General features: G+C 47.7%; 1 protein-coding gene across 1 annotated transcript in view; it reads left to right on the forward strand.

Annotated features, from left to right (window-relative positions):
- The first annotated feature begins 316 nt into the window (after window positions 1–316).
- LOC139241086 (arf-GAP with GTPase, ANK repeat and PH domain-containing protein 3-like) overlaps window positions 317–14,194 on the forward strand; it is a 40,121-nt gene continuing 26,243 nt past the window's right edge. Inside the window, exon 1 of the mRNA XM_070869775.1 lies at window positions 317–336. Within this exon, the coding sequence (XP_070725876.1) occupies window positions 317–336 (20 nt within the window). The remainder of the gene's footprint in view (window positions 337–14,194) is intronic.

Genomic DNA, 14,194 nt, shown 5'->3' on the forward strand with positions numbered 1-14,194 from the left:
GCACTGGGGGAGAGGGGTTACTGAGTGAGAGTGTGAGCGAGCTGGATTAACATCACTACAAACACAGTCAGTACCACAGGGCGCTGGGGGAGAGGGGTTACTGAGTGGAAGCGTTAGGGAGCAGAATTTAGATGAGTACAGATACAGTCAGTAACACAGAGCGCTGGGGAAGTGGGGCTACTGAGTTACAGTGTGTGGGAGCTAGATTAACATCAGTAGAGATACAGTCAGCAACACAGGGTGCTGGGGGAGAGGGGATACTGAATGACAGTGTGAGGGAGCTGGATTAACATTAGTACAGATATAATCAGTAACAATGCGCACTGGGGACGATGGGTAACTGAGTGAATGTGTGAGTGAGCTGGATTAGTATCAGTATATATACAGTCATTAACATAGTGCACTGGAGGAGAGGGGTCACTAAGTGACGGTGTGAGGGAGCTGGGTTAACATCAGTACAGATACAGTCAGTAACACAGTGCACTGGAGGAATGGGTTACTGAGTGATAGTGTGAGGGAGCTGGATTAACATCAGTACAGACACAGTCAGTAATACAGTGCGCTGGAGGAGAGGGCTTACTAAGTGACAGTGTGAGGGAGCTGCATTAACATCAGTACAGATACAGTCAGTAACACAGTGCGCTGGAGGAGAGGGGTTACTGAGTGACAGTGTGAGGGAGCTGGATTAACATCAGTACAGATACAGTCAGTAACACAGGGAGCTGGGGGAAAGGGGTTACTGAGTGGAAGCGTTAGGGAACAGAATTTAGATGAGTACAGATACAGTCAGTAACACAGAGCACTGGGGGAGAGGGGCTACTGAGTTATAGTGTGTGGGAGCTGGATTAACATCAGTAGAGATACAGTCAGTAAAACAGGGTGCTGGGGGAGAGGGGCTACTGAGTGACAGTGTGTGGGAGCTGGATTATCATCAGTAGAGATACAGTCAGTAACACAGGGCGCTGGGGGAGAGGGGTTACTGAGTGACAGGGAGCTAGATTAACATCAGTACAGATGCAGTCAGTAACACAGAGCGCTGGGGGAGATGGGTTACTGAGTGACAGTGTGAGGGAGCTGGATTAACATCAGTACAGATACATTCAGGAACACAGGGCACTGGGTGAGAGTGGTTACTGAGTGACAGTGTGAGTGAGCTGGATTAACATCACTACAAACACAGTCAGTAACACAGGGCGCTTGGGGAGAAGGGTTACTGTGTGGAAGAGTTAGGGAGTTGGATTAACATCAGTACAGATACAATCATTTACACAGGCAGTGGAGAGAGGGGTTACTGAGTGACTGTGTGAGGGAGTTGGATTAACATCAGTATAGATACAGTCAGTAACACAGGGTGCTGGGGGAGAGGGGTAACGGAGTGACATTGTGAGGGAGCTGCATTAACATCAGTACAGATACAGTCAGTAACACAGTGCACTGGAGGAGAGGGTTTACTGAGTGACAATGTGAGGGAGCTGGATTAACATCAGTACAGATACACTCAGTAACACAGGGTGCTGGGGTAGACGGTTACTGAGTGACAGTGTGAGGTAGATAGGTTTACACCAGTACAGATACAGTCAGTAATACAGTGCACTGGAGGAATGGGGTACTGAGTGACAGTGTGAGGGAGCTGGATTAACATCAGTACAGATACAGTCAGTAATACAGTGCGCTGGAGGAGAGGGGTTACTGAGTGTCAGTGTGAGGGAGCTGGATTAACATCAGTACAGATACAGTCAGTAACACAGTGCACATGGAGGAATGGGTTACTGAGTGACAGTGTGAGGGAGCTGGATTAACATCAGTACAGATACAGTCAGTAACACAGTGCGCTGGAGGAGAGGGGTTACTGAGTGACAGTGTGAGGGAGCTGGATTAACATCAGTACAGATAGAGTCAGTAACACAGGTTGCTGGGGGAGAAGGGTTACTCAGTTACAGGGTGAGGGAGGTGGATTAACATCAGTACAGATACAGTCAGTAACACAGGGTGCTGGGGGAGAGGGGTTACTGAGTGACAGGGAGCTAGATTAACATCAGTACAGATACAGTCAGAAACACAGAGCACTGGGGGAGAAGAGTTACTGAGTAACAGTGTGAGGGAGCTGGATTAACATCAGTACAGATATAGTCATTAACACAGGGCGCTGGGGAAGAGGAATACTTGATTGACAAGGTGAGGGAGATGTATCAACATCAGTACAGATACATTCAGGAACACAGGGCACTGGGTGAGAGGGGTTACTGAGTGACAGTGTGAGCGAGCTGGATTAACATCACTACAAACACAGTCAGTAACACAGAGCGCTGGGGGAGAGGGGCTACTGAGTGATAGTGTGTGGGAGCTGGATTAACATCAGTAGAGATACAATCAGTAACACAGAGCGCTGGCGAGAGGGGTTACTAAGTGACAGTGTGAGGGAGCTGCATTAACATCAGTACAGATACAGTCAGTAACACAGTGCGCTGGAGGAGAGGGGTTAATGAGTGACAGTGTGAGGGAGCTGGATTAACATCAGTACAGATACAGTCAGTAACACAGGGTGCTGGGGGAGAAGGGTTACTGAGTTACAGGGTGAGGGAGCTTGATTAACATCAGTACAGATACAATCAGTTACACAGGGCGCTGGAGAGAGGGGTTACTGAGTGACAGTGTGAGGGAGCTGGATTAACATCAGTACAGATACAGTCAGTAACACAGGGCACTGGGGAAGAGTTGTAATTGATTGACAATGTGAGGGAGCTGGATCAACATCAGTACAGATAATGTCAGTAACACAGGGCACTGGGGGATAGAGGTTACTGAATGACAATTTGAGGGAGCTGGATTAACATCCGTAAAGATACAATCAGTAACACAGGGCGCAGGGAGAGAGGCGATACTGTGCGACCGGGTGAGGGAGCTGGATTAACATCAGTACAGATAGAATCAGTAATACAGGGTGCTGGGGGAGAGAGGTTACTGAGTGACAGTGTGAGGGAACTGGATTAACATCAGTACAGATACATTCAGGAACACAGGGCACTGGGGGAGAGGGGTTACTGAGTGACAGTGTGAGCAAGCTGGATTAACATCACTACAAACACAGTCCATACCACAGTGCACTGGGGGAGAGGGGTTACTGAGTGGAAGCGTTAGGGAGCAGAATTTAGATGAGTACAGATACAGTCAGTAACACAGAGCGCTTGGGGAGTGGGGCTACTGAGTGACAGTGTGTGGGAGCTGGATTAACATCAGTAGAGATACAGTCAGTAACACAGGGTGCTGGGGGAGAGATGTTACTGAATGACACTGTCAGGGAGCTGGATTAACATTAGTACAGATATAATCAGTAACACAGTGCACTGGAGGAGAGGGGTTACTAAGTGACGGTGTGAGGGAGCTGGGTTAACATCAGTACAGATACAGTCAGTAACACAGTGCACTGGAGGAATGGGTTACTAAGTGATAGTGTGAGGGAGCTGGATTAACATCAGTACAGATTAAGTCAGTAATACAGTGCGCTGGAGGAGAGCGGTTACTAAGTGACAGTGTGAGGGAGCTGCATTAACATCAGTACAGATACAGTCAGTAACACAGTGCGCTGGAGGAGAGGGGTTACTGAGTGACAGTGTGAGGGAGCTGGATTAACATCAGTACAGATAGGGTCAGTAACACAGGGTGCTGGGGAGAAGGGTTACTGAGTTACAGGGTGAGGGAGCTGGATTAACATCAGTACAGATACAGTCAGTAACACAGGGCGCTGGGGGAGAGGGGTTACTGAGTGACAGGGAGCTAGATTAACATCAGTACAGATACAGTCAGAAACACAGAGCGCTGCGAGGCAAGGGTTACTGAGTGACAGTGTGAGGGAGCTGGATTAACATCAGTACAGATACAGTCATTAACACAGGGCGCTGGGGAAGAGGGGTAATTGATTGACAATGTGAAGGAGCTGGATCAACATCAGTACAGATAATATCAGTAACACAGGGCACTGGGGAATAGCGGTTACTGAATTACAATTTGAGGGAGCTGGATTAACATCAGTTAAGAAACAATCAGTAACACAGGGCGCAGGGAGCGAGGCGATACTGTGCGACAGGGTGAGGGAGCTGGATTAACATCAGTACAGATAGAGTCATTAATAGAGGGTTCTGGGGGGGAGAGAGGTTACTGAGTGACAGTGTGAGGGAACTGGATTAACATCAGTACAGATACATTCAGGAACACAGGGCACTGGGGGAGAGAGGTTACTGAGTGACAGTGTGAGCGAGCTGGATTAACATCACTACAAACACAATCAGTAACAGAGGGCGCTGGGGGAGAGGGGTTACTGAGTGACAGGGAGCTAGATTAACATCAGTACAGATACAGTCAGTAACACAGAGTGCTGGGGGAGATGGGTTACTGAGTGACAGTGTGAGGGAGCTGGATTAACATCAGTTCAGATACAGTCATTAACACAGGGCGCTGGGGAAGAGCGGAAATTGATTGACAAGGTGAGGGAGCTGTATCAACATCAGTACAGATACATTCAGGAACACAGGGCACTGGGTGAGAGAGGTTACTGAGTGACAATGTGAGCGAGCTGGATTAACATCACTACAAACACAGTCAGTAACACAGGGCGCTTGGTGAGAAGGGTTACTGTGTGGAAGCGTTAGGGAGCACAATTAAGATCAGTACAGATACAGTCAATAACACAGAGCACTGGGGGAGAGGGGCTACTGAGTGACAGTGTGTGGGAGCTGGATTAACATCAGTACAGATACAGTCAGTAACACAGGGTTCTGTGGGAGAGGGGTTACTTAATGACAGTGTGGGGGAGCTGGATTAACATCAGTAGAGTTTCATTCAGTAAAACAGTGCACAGGGAGAGAGTGGTTAATGAGTGACAGTATGAGGGAGCTGGATTATCATCAGTACAGATACAGTCAGTAACACTTGGTGCTGGGGGAGAGGGGTTACTGAGTGACAGTGTGGTGGAGCTGGATTAACATCAGTACAGATACAGTCAGTAACACAGGGTGCTGGGGGAGAAGGGTTACTGAGTAACAGGGTGAGGGAGTTGGATTAACATCAGTACAGATACAATCAGTTACACAGGGCAGTGGATAGAGGGGTTACTGAGTGACTGTGTGAGGGAGCTGGATTAACATCAGTATAGATACAGTCAGTAACACAGGGTGCTGGGGGAAAGGGGTAACTGAATGACAGTGTGAGGCAGCTGGATTAACATATGTAGAGAAACAGTCAGTAACAAAGAGCACAGGGAGAGCGGGGTTACTAAGTGACAGTGTGAGGGAGCTGGATTAACATCAGTACAGATAGTCAGTAACACAGTGCGCTGGAGGAGAGGGGTTACTGAGTGACAGTTTGAGGGAGCTGGATTAACATCAGTACAGATACAGTCAGTAACACAGGGTGCTGGGGGAGAAGGTTTACTGAGTTACAGCGTGAGGGAGCTGGATTAACATCAGTACAGATACATTCAGTTACACAGGGCGCTGGAGAGTGGGGTTACTGAGTGATAGTGTGAGGGAGCTGGATCAACGTCAGTACAGATATAGTCAGTAACACAGGGCACTGGGGGAGAGGGGTACTGAGTGACAGGGAGCTGGATTAACATCAGTACAGATACAGTCAGTAACACGGAACGCTGCGAGGGAAGGGTTACTGAGTGACAGTGTGAGGGAGCTGGATTGACATCAGTACAGATACAGTCAATAACACAGGGTGCTGGGGAAGAGGGGTAATTGATTGACAATGTGAGGGAGCTGGATCAACAACAGTACAGATAATGTCAGTAACACAGGGCACTGGGGGATAGTGGTTACTGAATGACAACTTGAGGGAGCTGGATTAACATCAGTAAAGATAAAATCAGTAACACAGGGCGCAGGGAGGGAGGCGATACTGTGCGACAAGGTGAGTGAGCTGGATTAACATCAGTACAGATAGAATCAGTAATACAGGGTGCTGGGGGAGAGTGGTTACTGAGTGACAGTGTGAAGGAATTGGATTAACATCAGTACAGATACATTCAGGAACACAGGGCACTGGGGGAGAGGGGTTACTGAGTGAGAGTGTGAGCGAGCTGGATTAACATCACTACAAACACAATCAGTACCACAGGGCGCTGGGGGAGAGGGGTTACTGAGTGGAAGCGTTAGGGAGCAGAATTTAGATGAGTACAGATACAGTCAGTAACACAGAGCGCTGGGGAAGTGGGGCTACTGAGTTACAGTGTGTGGGAGCTGGATTAACATCAGTAGAGATACAGTCAGCAACACAGGGTGCTGGGGGAGAGGGGATACTGAATGACAGTGTGAGGGAGCTGGATTAACATTAGTACAGATATAATCAGTAACAATGCGCACTGGGGACGAGGGGTAACTGAGTGAATGTGTGAGTGAGCTGGATTAGTATCAGTATATATACAGTCATTAACATAGTGCACTGGAGGAGAGGGGTCACTAAGTGATGGTGTGAGGGAGCTGGGTTAACATCAGTACAGATACAGTCAGTAACACAGTGCACTGGAGGAATGGGTTACTGAGTGATAGTGTGAGGGAGCTGGATTAACATCAGTACAGACACAGTCAGTAATACAGTGCGCTGGAGGAGATGGCTTACTAAGTGACAGTGTGAGGGAGCTGCATTAACATCAGTACAGATACAGTCAGTAACACAGTGCGCTGGAGGAGAGGGGTTACTGAGTGACAGTGTGAGGGAGCTGGATTAACATCAGTACAGATACAGTCAGTAACACAGGGAGCTGGGGGAGAGGGGTTACTGAGTGGAAGCATTAGGGAGCAGAATTTAGATGAGTACAGATACAGTCAGTAACACAGAGCACTGGGGGAGAGGGGCTACTGAGTTATAGTGTGTGGGAGCTGGATTAACATCAGTAGAGATACAGTCAGTAACACAGGGTGCTGGGGGAGAGGGGCTACTGAGTGACAGTGTGTGGGAGCTGGATTATCATCAGTAGAGATACAGTCAGTAACACAGGGCGCTGGGGGAGAGGGGTTACTGAGTGACAGGGAGCTAGATTAACATCAGTACAGATGCAGTCAGTAACACAGAGCGCTGGGGGAGATGGGTTACTGAGTGACAGTGTGAGGGAGCTGGATTAACATCAGTACAGATACAGTCATTAACACAGGGCGCTGGGGAAGAGGGGTAATTGATTGACAAGGTGAGGGAGCTGTATCAACATCAGTACAGATACATTCAGGAACACAGGGCACTGGGTGAGAGTGGTTACTGAGTGACAGTGTGAGTGAGCTGGATTAACATCACTACAAACACAGTCAGTAACACAGGGCGCTTGGGGATACTGGTTACTGAATGACAACTTGAGGGAGCTGGATTAACATCAGTACAGATACAGTCAGTAACACAGTGCACTGGAGGAGAGGGTTTACTGAGTGACAATGTGAGGGAGCTGGATTAACATCAGTACAGATGCACTCAGTAACACAGGGTGCTGGGGTAGAGGGTTACTGAGTGACAGTGTGAGGTAGATAGGTTTACACCAGTACAGATACAGTCAGTAATATAGTGCACTGGAGGAATGGGGTACTGAGTGACAGTGTGAGGGAGCTGGATTAACATCAGTACAGATACAGTCAGTAATACAGTGCGCTGGAGGAGAGGGGTTACTGAGTGTCAGTGTGAGGGAGCTGGATTAACATCAGTACAGATACAGTCAGTAACACAGTGTGCTGGGGGAGAAGGGTTACTGAGTTACGGGGTGAGGGAGCTGGATTAACATCAGTACAGATCCAGAAAGTTACACAGGGCGCAGGAGAGAGGGGTTATTGAGTGACAGTGTGAGGGAGCTGGATTAACATCAGTACAGATACAGTCAGTAACACAGGGCACTGGGGAAGAGGTGTAATTGATTGACAATGTGAGGGAGCTGGATCAACATCAGTACAGATAATGTCAGTAACACAGTGCACTTGGGGGTAGAGGTTACTGAATGACAATTTGAGGGAGCTGGATTAACATCAGTAAATATACAATCAGTAACACAGGGCGCAGGGAGAGAGGCGATACTGTGCGACAGGGTGAGCGAGCTGGATTAACATCAGTACAGATAGAATCTGTAATACAGGCTGCTGGGGGAGAGAGGTTACTCAGTGACAGTGTGCGGGAACTGGATTAACATCAGTACAGATACATTCAGGAACAGAGGGCACTGGGGGAGATGGGTTACTGAGTGACAGTGTGAGCGAGCTGGATTAACATCACTACAAACACAGTCAGTACCACAGGGCGCTGGGGGAGAAGGGTTACTGAGTGGAAGCGTTAGGGAGCAGAATTTAGATGAGTACAGATACAGTCAGTAACACAGAGCGCTGGGGGAGAGGGGCTACTGAGTGACAGTGTGTGGGAGCTGGATTAACATCAGTAGAGATACAGTCAGTAACAAAGGGTGCTGGGGGAGAGGGGTTACTGAATGACACTGTGAGGGAGCTGGATTAACATTAGTACAGATATAATCAGTAACAATGCGCACTGGAGGCGAGGGGTAACTGAGGGATTGTGTGAGTGAGCTGGATTAATATCAGTATATATACAGTCATTAACACAGTGCACTGGAGGAGAGGGGTCACTAAGTGACGGTGTGAGGGAGCTGGGTTAACATCAGTACAGACAGTCAGTAACACAGTGCACTGGAGGAGAGGGGTTACTAAGTGACAGTGTGAGGGAGCTGCATTATCATCAATACAGATACAGTCAGTAACACAGTGTGCTGGAGGAGAGGGGTTACTGAGTGTCAGTGTGAGGGAGATAGGTTTACACCAGTACAGATATAGTCAGTAACACAGGCTGCTGGGGGAGTGGTGTTACTGAGTGACAATGTGAGCAGCTGGATTAACATCAGTAGAGAAACAGTCAGTAACAAAGGGCACAGGGAGAGCGGGGTTACTAAGTGACAGTGTGAGGGAGCTGCATTAACATCAGTACAGATAGTCAGTAACACAGTGCGCTGGAGGAGAGGGGTTACTGAGTGACAGTTTGAGGGAGCTGGATTAACATCTGTACAGATACAGTCAGTAACACAGGGTGCTGGGGGAGAAGTTTTACTGAGTTACAGGGTGAGGGAGCTGGATTAACATCTGTATAGATACATTCAGTTACACAGGGAGCTGGAGAGGGGTTACTGAGTGATAGTGTGAGGGAGTTGGATTATGATCAGTACAGATATAGTCAGTAACACAGGGCGCTGGGGGAGAGGGGTTACTGAGTGACAGGGAGCTGGATTAACATCAACAGATACAGTCAGTAACACAGAACGCTGCGAGGGAAGGGTTACTGAGTGACAGTGTGAGGGAGCTGGATTAACATCAGTACAGATACAGTCATTAACACAGGGCAGTGTGGAAGAGGGGTAATTGATTGACAATGTGAGGGAGCTGGATCAACATCAGTACAGATAATGTCAGTAACACTGGGCACTGGGGGATAGAGGTTACTGAATGACAATTTGAGGGAGATGGATTAACATCAGTAAAGATAAAATCAGTAACACAGGGCGCAGGGAGAGAGGCGATACTGTGCGACAGGGTGAGGGAGCTGGATTAACATCAATACAGATAGAGTCAGTAATACAGTGTGCTGGGGGAGAGAGGTTACTGAGTGACAGTGTGAGGGAGCTGGATTAACATCAGTACAGAAACAGTCAGTAACACAGTGCGCTGGAGGAGAGGGGTTACTCAGTGACAGTGTGAGGGAGCTGGATTAACATCAGTATAGATACATTCAGTAACACAGGGTGCTTGGGGAGATGGGTTATTGAGTTACAGGGTGAGGGAGCTGGATTAACATCAGTACAGATACAGTCAGTAACACAGGGCGCTGGGGGAGAGAGGTTACTGAGTGACAGGGAGCTAGATTAACATCAGTACAGATACAGTCAGTAACACATAGCGCTGGGGGAGAAGGGTTACTGAGTGACAGTGTGGCGGAGCTGGATTAACTTCAGTACTGATACAGTCAGAAACACAGGGTGCTGGGGAAGAGGGGTAATTGATTGACAAGGTGAGGGAGCTGTATCAACATCAGTACAGATTCATTCAGGAACACAGGGCACTGGGTGAGAGGGGTTACTGAGTGACAGTGTGAGCGAGCTGGATTAACATCACTACAAACACTGCCAGTAACACAGTGTGCTTGGGGAGAAGGGTTACTGTGTGGAAGCGTTAGGGAGCACAATTAAGATCAGTACAGATACAGTCTGTAACACAGAGCGCTGGGGGAGTGGGGCTACTGAGTGATAGTGTGAGGGAGCTGGATTAACATCAGTACAGATACAGTCAGTAACACAGGGTACTGTGGGAGAGGGGTTACTTAATGACAGTGTGGCGGAGCTGGATTAACATCAGTACTGATACAGTCAGTAACACAGTGCATTTTGGGAGAGGGGTTACTTAATGACAGCGCGAGGGAGTTGGATAAATGTCAGTATAGATACAGTCAGAAACATAGTGCACTTGAGTAGAGGTTGTCACTGAGTGACTGTGTGAGACAGCAGGATTAACATCAGTACAGATGCAGTCAGTAACACAGGCTGCTGAGGGAGAGTGGTTACTGAGTGACTGTGTGAGGGAGCTAGATTAACATCAGTACAGACACAGTCAGTAACACAGGCTGCTGAAGGAGAGGGATTATTTTGTGACTGTGTGAGGGAGCTGGATTAACATCAGTAGAGATACAGTCAGTAATATAGTGCTCTTGATTAGAGGGGTCACTGAGTGACTGTGTGAGACAGCAGGATTAATAGCAGTACAGATACAGTCAGTAACACAGAGCACTGGAGGAGTGGGGTTACTGAGTGACAGTGTGAGGGAGCTGGATTAACATCAGTACAGATACAGTCAGTAACACAGGCTGCTGAGGGAGAGTGGTTACTGAGTGACTGTGTGAGGGAGCTAGATTAACATCAGTACAGACACAGTCAGTAACACAGACTGCTGAGGGAGAGGGATTACTGAGTGACTGTGTGAGGGAGCTGGATTAACATCATTAGAGATTCATTCAGTAACACAGTGCACAGGGAGAGAGTGGTTAATGAGTGACAGTATGAGGGAGCTGGATTAACATCAGTACAGATACAGTCAGTAACACATGGTGCAGGGGATGAAGGGTTACTGAGTGACAATGTGAGTGAGTTGGATTAACATTTGTACAGATATAGTCAGTAACAAAGCGCATTGGGTGCGAGGGTTTACTGAGGGATTATGTGAGTGAGCTGGATTAATATCAGTCTATATACAGTCATTAACATAGTGCACTGGAGGAGAGGGGTCACTGAGTGACGGTGTGAGAGAGCTGGGTTAACATCAGTACAGATACAGTCAGTAACACAGTGCACTGGAGGAATGGATTACTGAGTGACAGTGTGAGGGATCTGGATTAACATCAGTACAGATATAGTCAGTAACACAGTGCACTGGAGGAATGGGTTACTAAGTGACAGTGTGAGGGATCTGGATTAACATCAGTACAGATATAGTCAGAAACACAGGGTGCTGGGGGAGAAGGGTTACTGAGTTATGGGGTGAAGGAGCTAGATTAACATCAGTACAGATACAGTCAGTTACACAGGGCACTGGAGAGAGGGGTTATTGAGTGACAGTGTGAGGGAGCTGGAATAAAATCAGTAGAGGTACAATCAGTAAGACAGGGTGCTGGGGGAGAGGGGTTATTGAGTGACAAGGTGAGGGAGCTGTATCAACGTCAGTACAGATACATTCAGGAACACAGAGCACTGGGTGAGAGGGGTTACTGAGTGACAGTGTGAGTGAGCTGGATTAACATCACTGCAAACACAGTCAGTAAAATAGAGCGCTTGGGGAGAAGGATTACTGTGTGGAAGCATTAGGGGGCACAATTAAGATCAGTACAGATATAGTCAGTAACACAGTGCGCTGGAGGAGAGGGGTTACTGAGTGACAGTGTGAGGGAGCTGGATTAACATCAGTACAGAAACAGTCAGTAACACAGTGCGCTGGAGGAGAGGGGTTACTAAGTGACAGTGTGAGGGAGCTGCATTAACATCAGTACAGATACAATCAGTAACACAGTGCGCTGGGGGAGAAGGCTTACTGAGTGACATGGTGAGGGAGCTGGATTAACATCAGTACTGATACAGTCATTAACACAGGGTGCTGGGGAAGAGCGGTAATTGATTGACAAGGTGAGGGAGCTGTATCAACATCAGTACAGATACATTCAGGAACACAGGGCACTGGGTGAGAGAGGTTACTGTGTGACAGTTTGAGCTAGCTGCATTAACATCACTATAAACACAGTCAGTAACACAGGGCGCTTGGGGAGAAGGGTTAGTGTGTGGAAGCGTTAGGGAGCACAATTAAGATCAGTACAGATACAGTCAGTAACGCAGAGCGCTGGAGGAGAGGGGCTACTGAGTGACAGTGTGTGAGACCTGGATTAACATCAGTAGAGATACAGTCAGTAACACATGGTACTGTGGGAGAGGGGTTATTTAATGACAGTGTGGGGGAGCTGGATTAACATCAGTACAGATACAGTCAGTAACACAGGTTGCTGAGGGAGAGGGGTTACTGAGTGACTGTGTGAGGGAGCTGGATTAACATCAGTAGAGATTCATTCAGTAAAACAGTGCACAGGGAGAGAGTGGTTAATGAGTGACAGTATGAGGGAGCTGGATTAACATCAGTACAGATACAGTCAGTTACATATGGTGCTGGGGGAGAGGGGTTACGTAATGACAGCATGAGGGAGCTGGATTAATATCAGTATAGATACAGTCAGTAACATAGTGCACTTGACTTGAGGGGTCATGAGTGACTGTGTGAGAGAGCAGGATTAATAGCAGTACAGATACAGTCAGTAAGACAGAGAACTGGAGGAGTGGGGTTACTGAGTGACAGTGTGAGGGAGCTGGATTAACATCAGTGCAGATACAGTCAGTAACACATGCTGCTGGGGGAGAGGGGTTACTGAGTTAAAGTGTGAGGGAGCTGGATTAACCTCAGTAGAGATGCAGTCCGTAACACATGGTGCAGGGGATGAGGGGTTACTAAGTGACAATGTGAGGGAGCTGGATTAACATCAGTAGAGATTCATTCAGTAACACAGTGCACAGGGAGAGAGTGGTTAATGAGTGACAGTGTGAGGGAGCTGGATTAACATCAGTAGAGTTTCAATGAGTAACACAGTGCATAGGGAGAGAGTGGTTAAAGAATGACAGTGTGAGGGAGCTGCATTAACATTAGTCCAGATAAATTCAGTAACACAGGGTGCTGGAATAGAGCAGTTACTGAGTGACAGTTTGAGGGAGCTACATTAACATCAGTAGAGATACAGTCAGTAACACATGGTACAGGGGATGAGGGGTTACTGAGTGACAATGTGAGGGAGCTGGATTAACAGCAGTACAGATACAGTCAGTAATAAAGGCACTGGGGGAGAGGGGTTGCTGAATGACAGTGAGACAGCTGGAATAAAATCAGTACAGATATATTCAGTAACACAGGGCACTGAGAGAAAGGGGTTACTGAGTGACTGTATGCGGGAGCTGCATTAACATCAATATAGATTCAATTAGTAACACAGGGAGCTGGGGGAGTGGATTTACTGAGTGACAGTGTGAGGGAGCTGGATTAACATCAGTAGAGAGACAGTCAGTAATATAGACGCTGGGGGAGAGGGGTTACTGAGTGACAGTGTGATGGAGCTGGATTAACATCAGTACAGATACAGTAACTAAAACAGGGTGCTGTGGTTGGGTGGTTACTGAGTGACAGTGTGAGGGAGCTGGATTAACATCAGTAGGAAACAGTATGTAACACAGGGCACTGTGGGAGAGGTGTTACTTAATGACAGTGTGGGGGAGCTGGATTAACATCAGTACAGATACAGTCAGTAACACAGAGCACTGGGAGAGAGCGGTTACTGAGTGACAGTATGAGGGAGCTGGATTAACATCAGTACAGATACAGTCAGTAACACAGGGTACATGGGGAGAGGGAATACTGAGTAAGAGTGTGAAGCAGCTGGATTAACTTCAGCACAGATACAATCAGTAACACAGGGTGCTGGGGGTGAGGGGTTACTGAATGATAGTGTGAGAGAGCTGGAGTAACATCAGTAAAGATTCATTCAGCAGCACAGGTTGCTGGGTGAGAGGGGTTACTGATTGACTGTGTGA

This window comes from Pristiophorus japonicus, chromosome Y (genome assembly GCF_044704955.1).
Source record: "Pristiophorus japonicus isolate sPriJap1 chromosome Y, sPriJap1.hap1, whole genome shotgun sequence".
In the NCBI taxonomy this organism is placed as follows: domain Eukaryota; kingdom Metazoa; phylum Chordata; class Chondrichthyes; family Pristiophoridae; genus Pristiophorus; species Pristiophorus japonicus.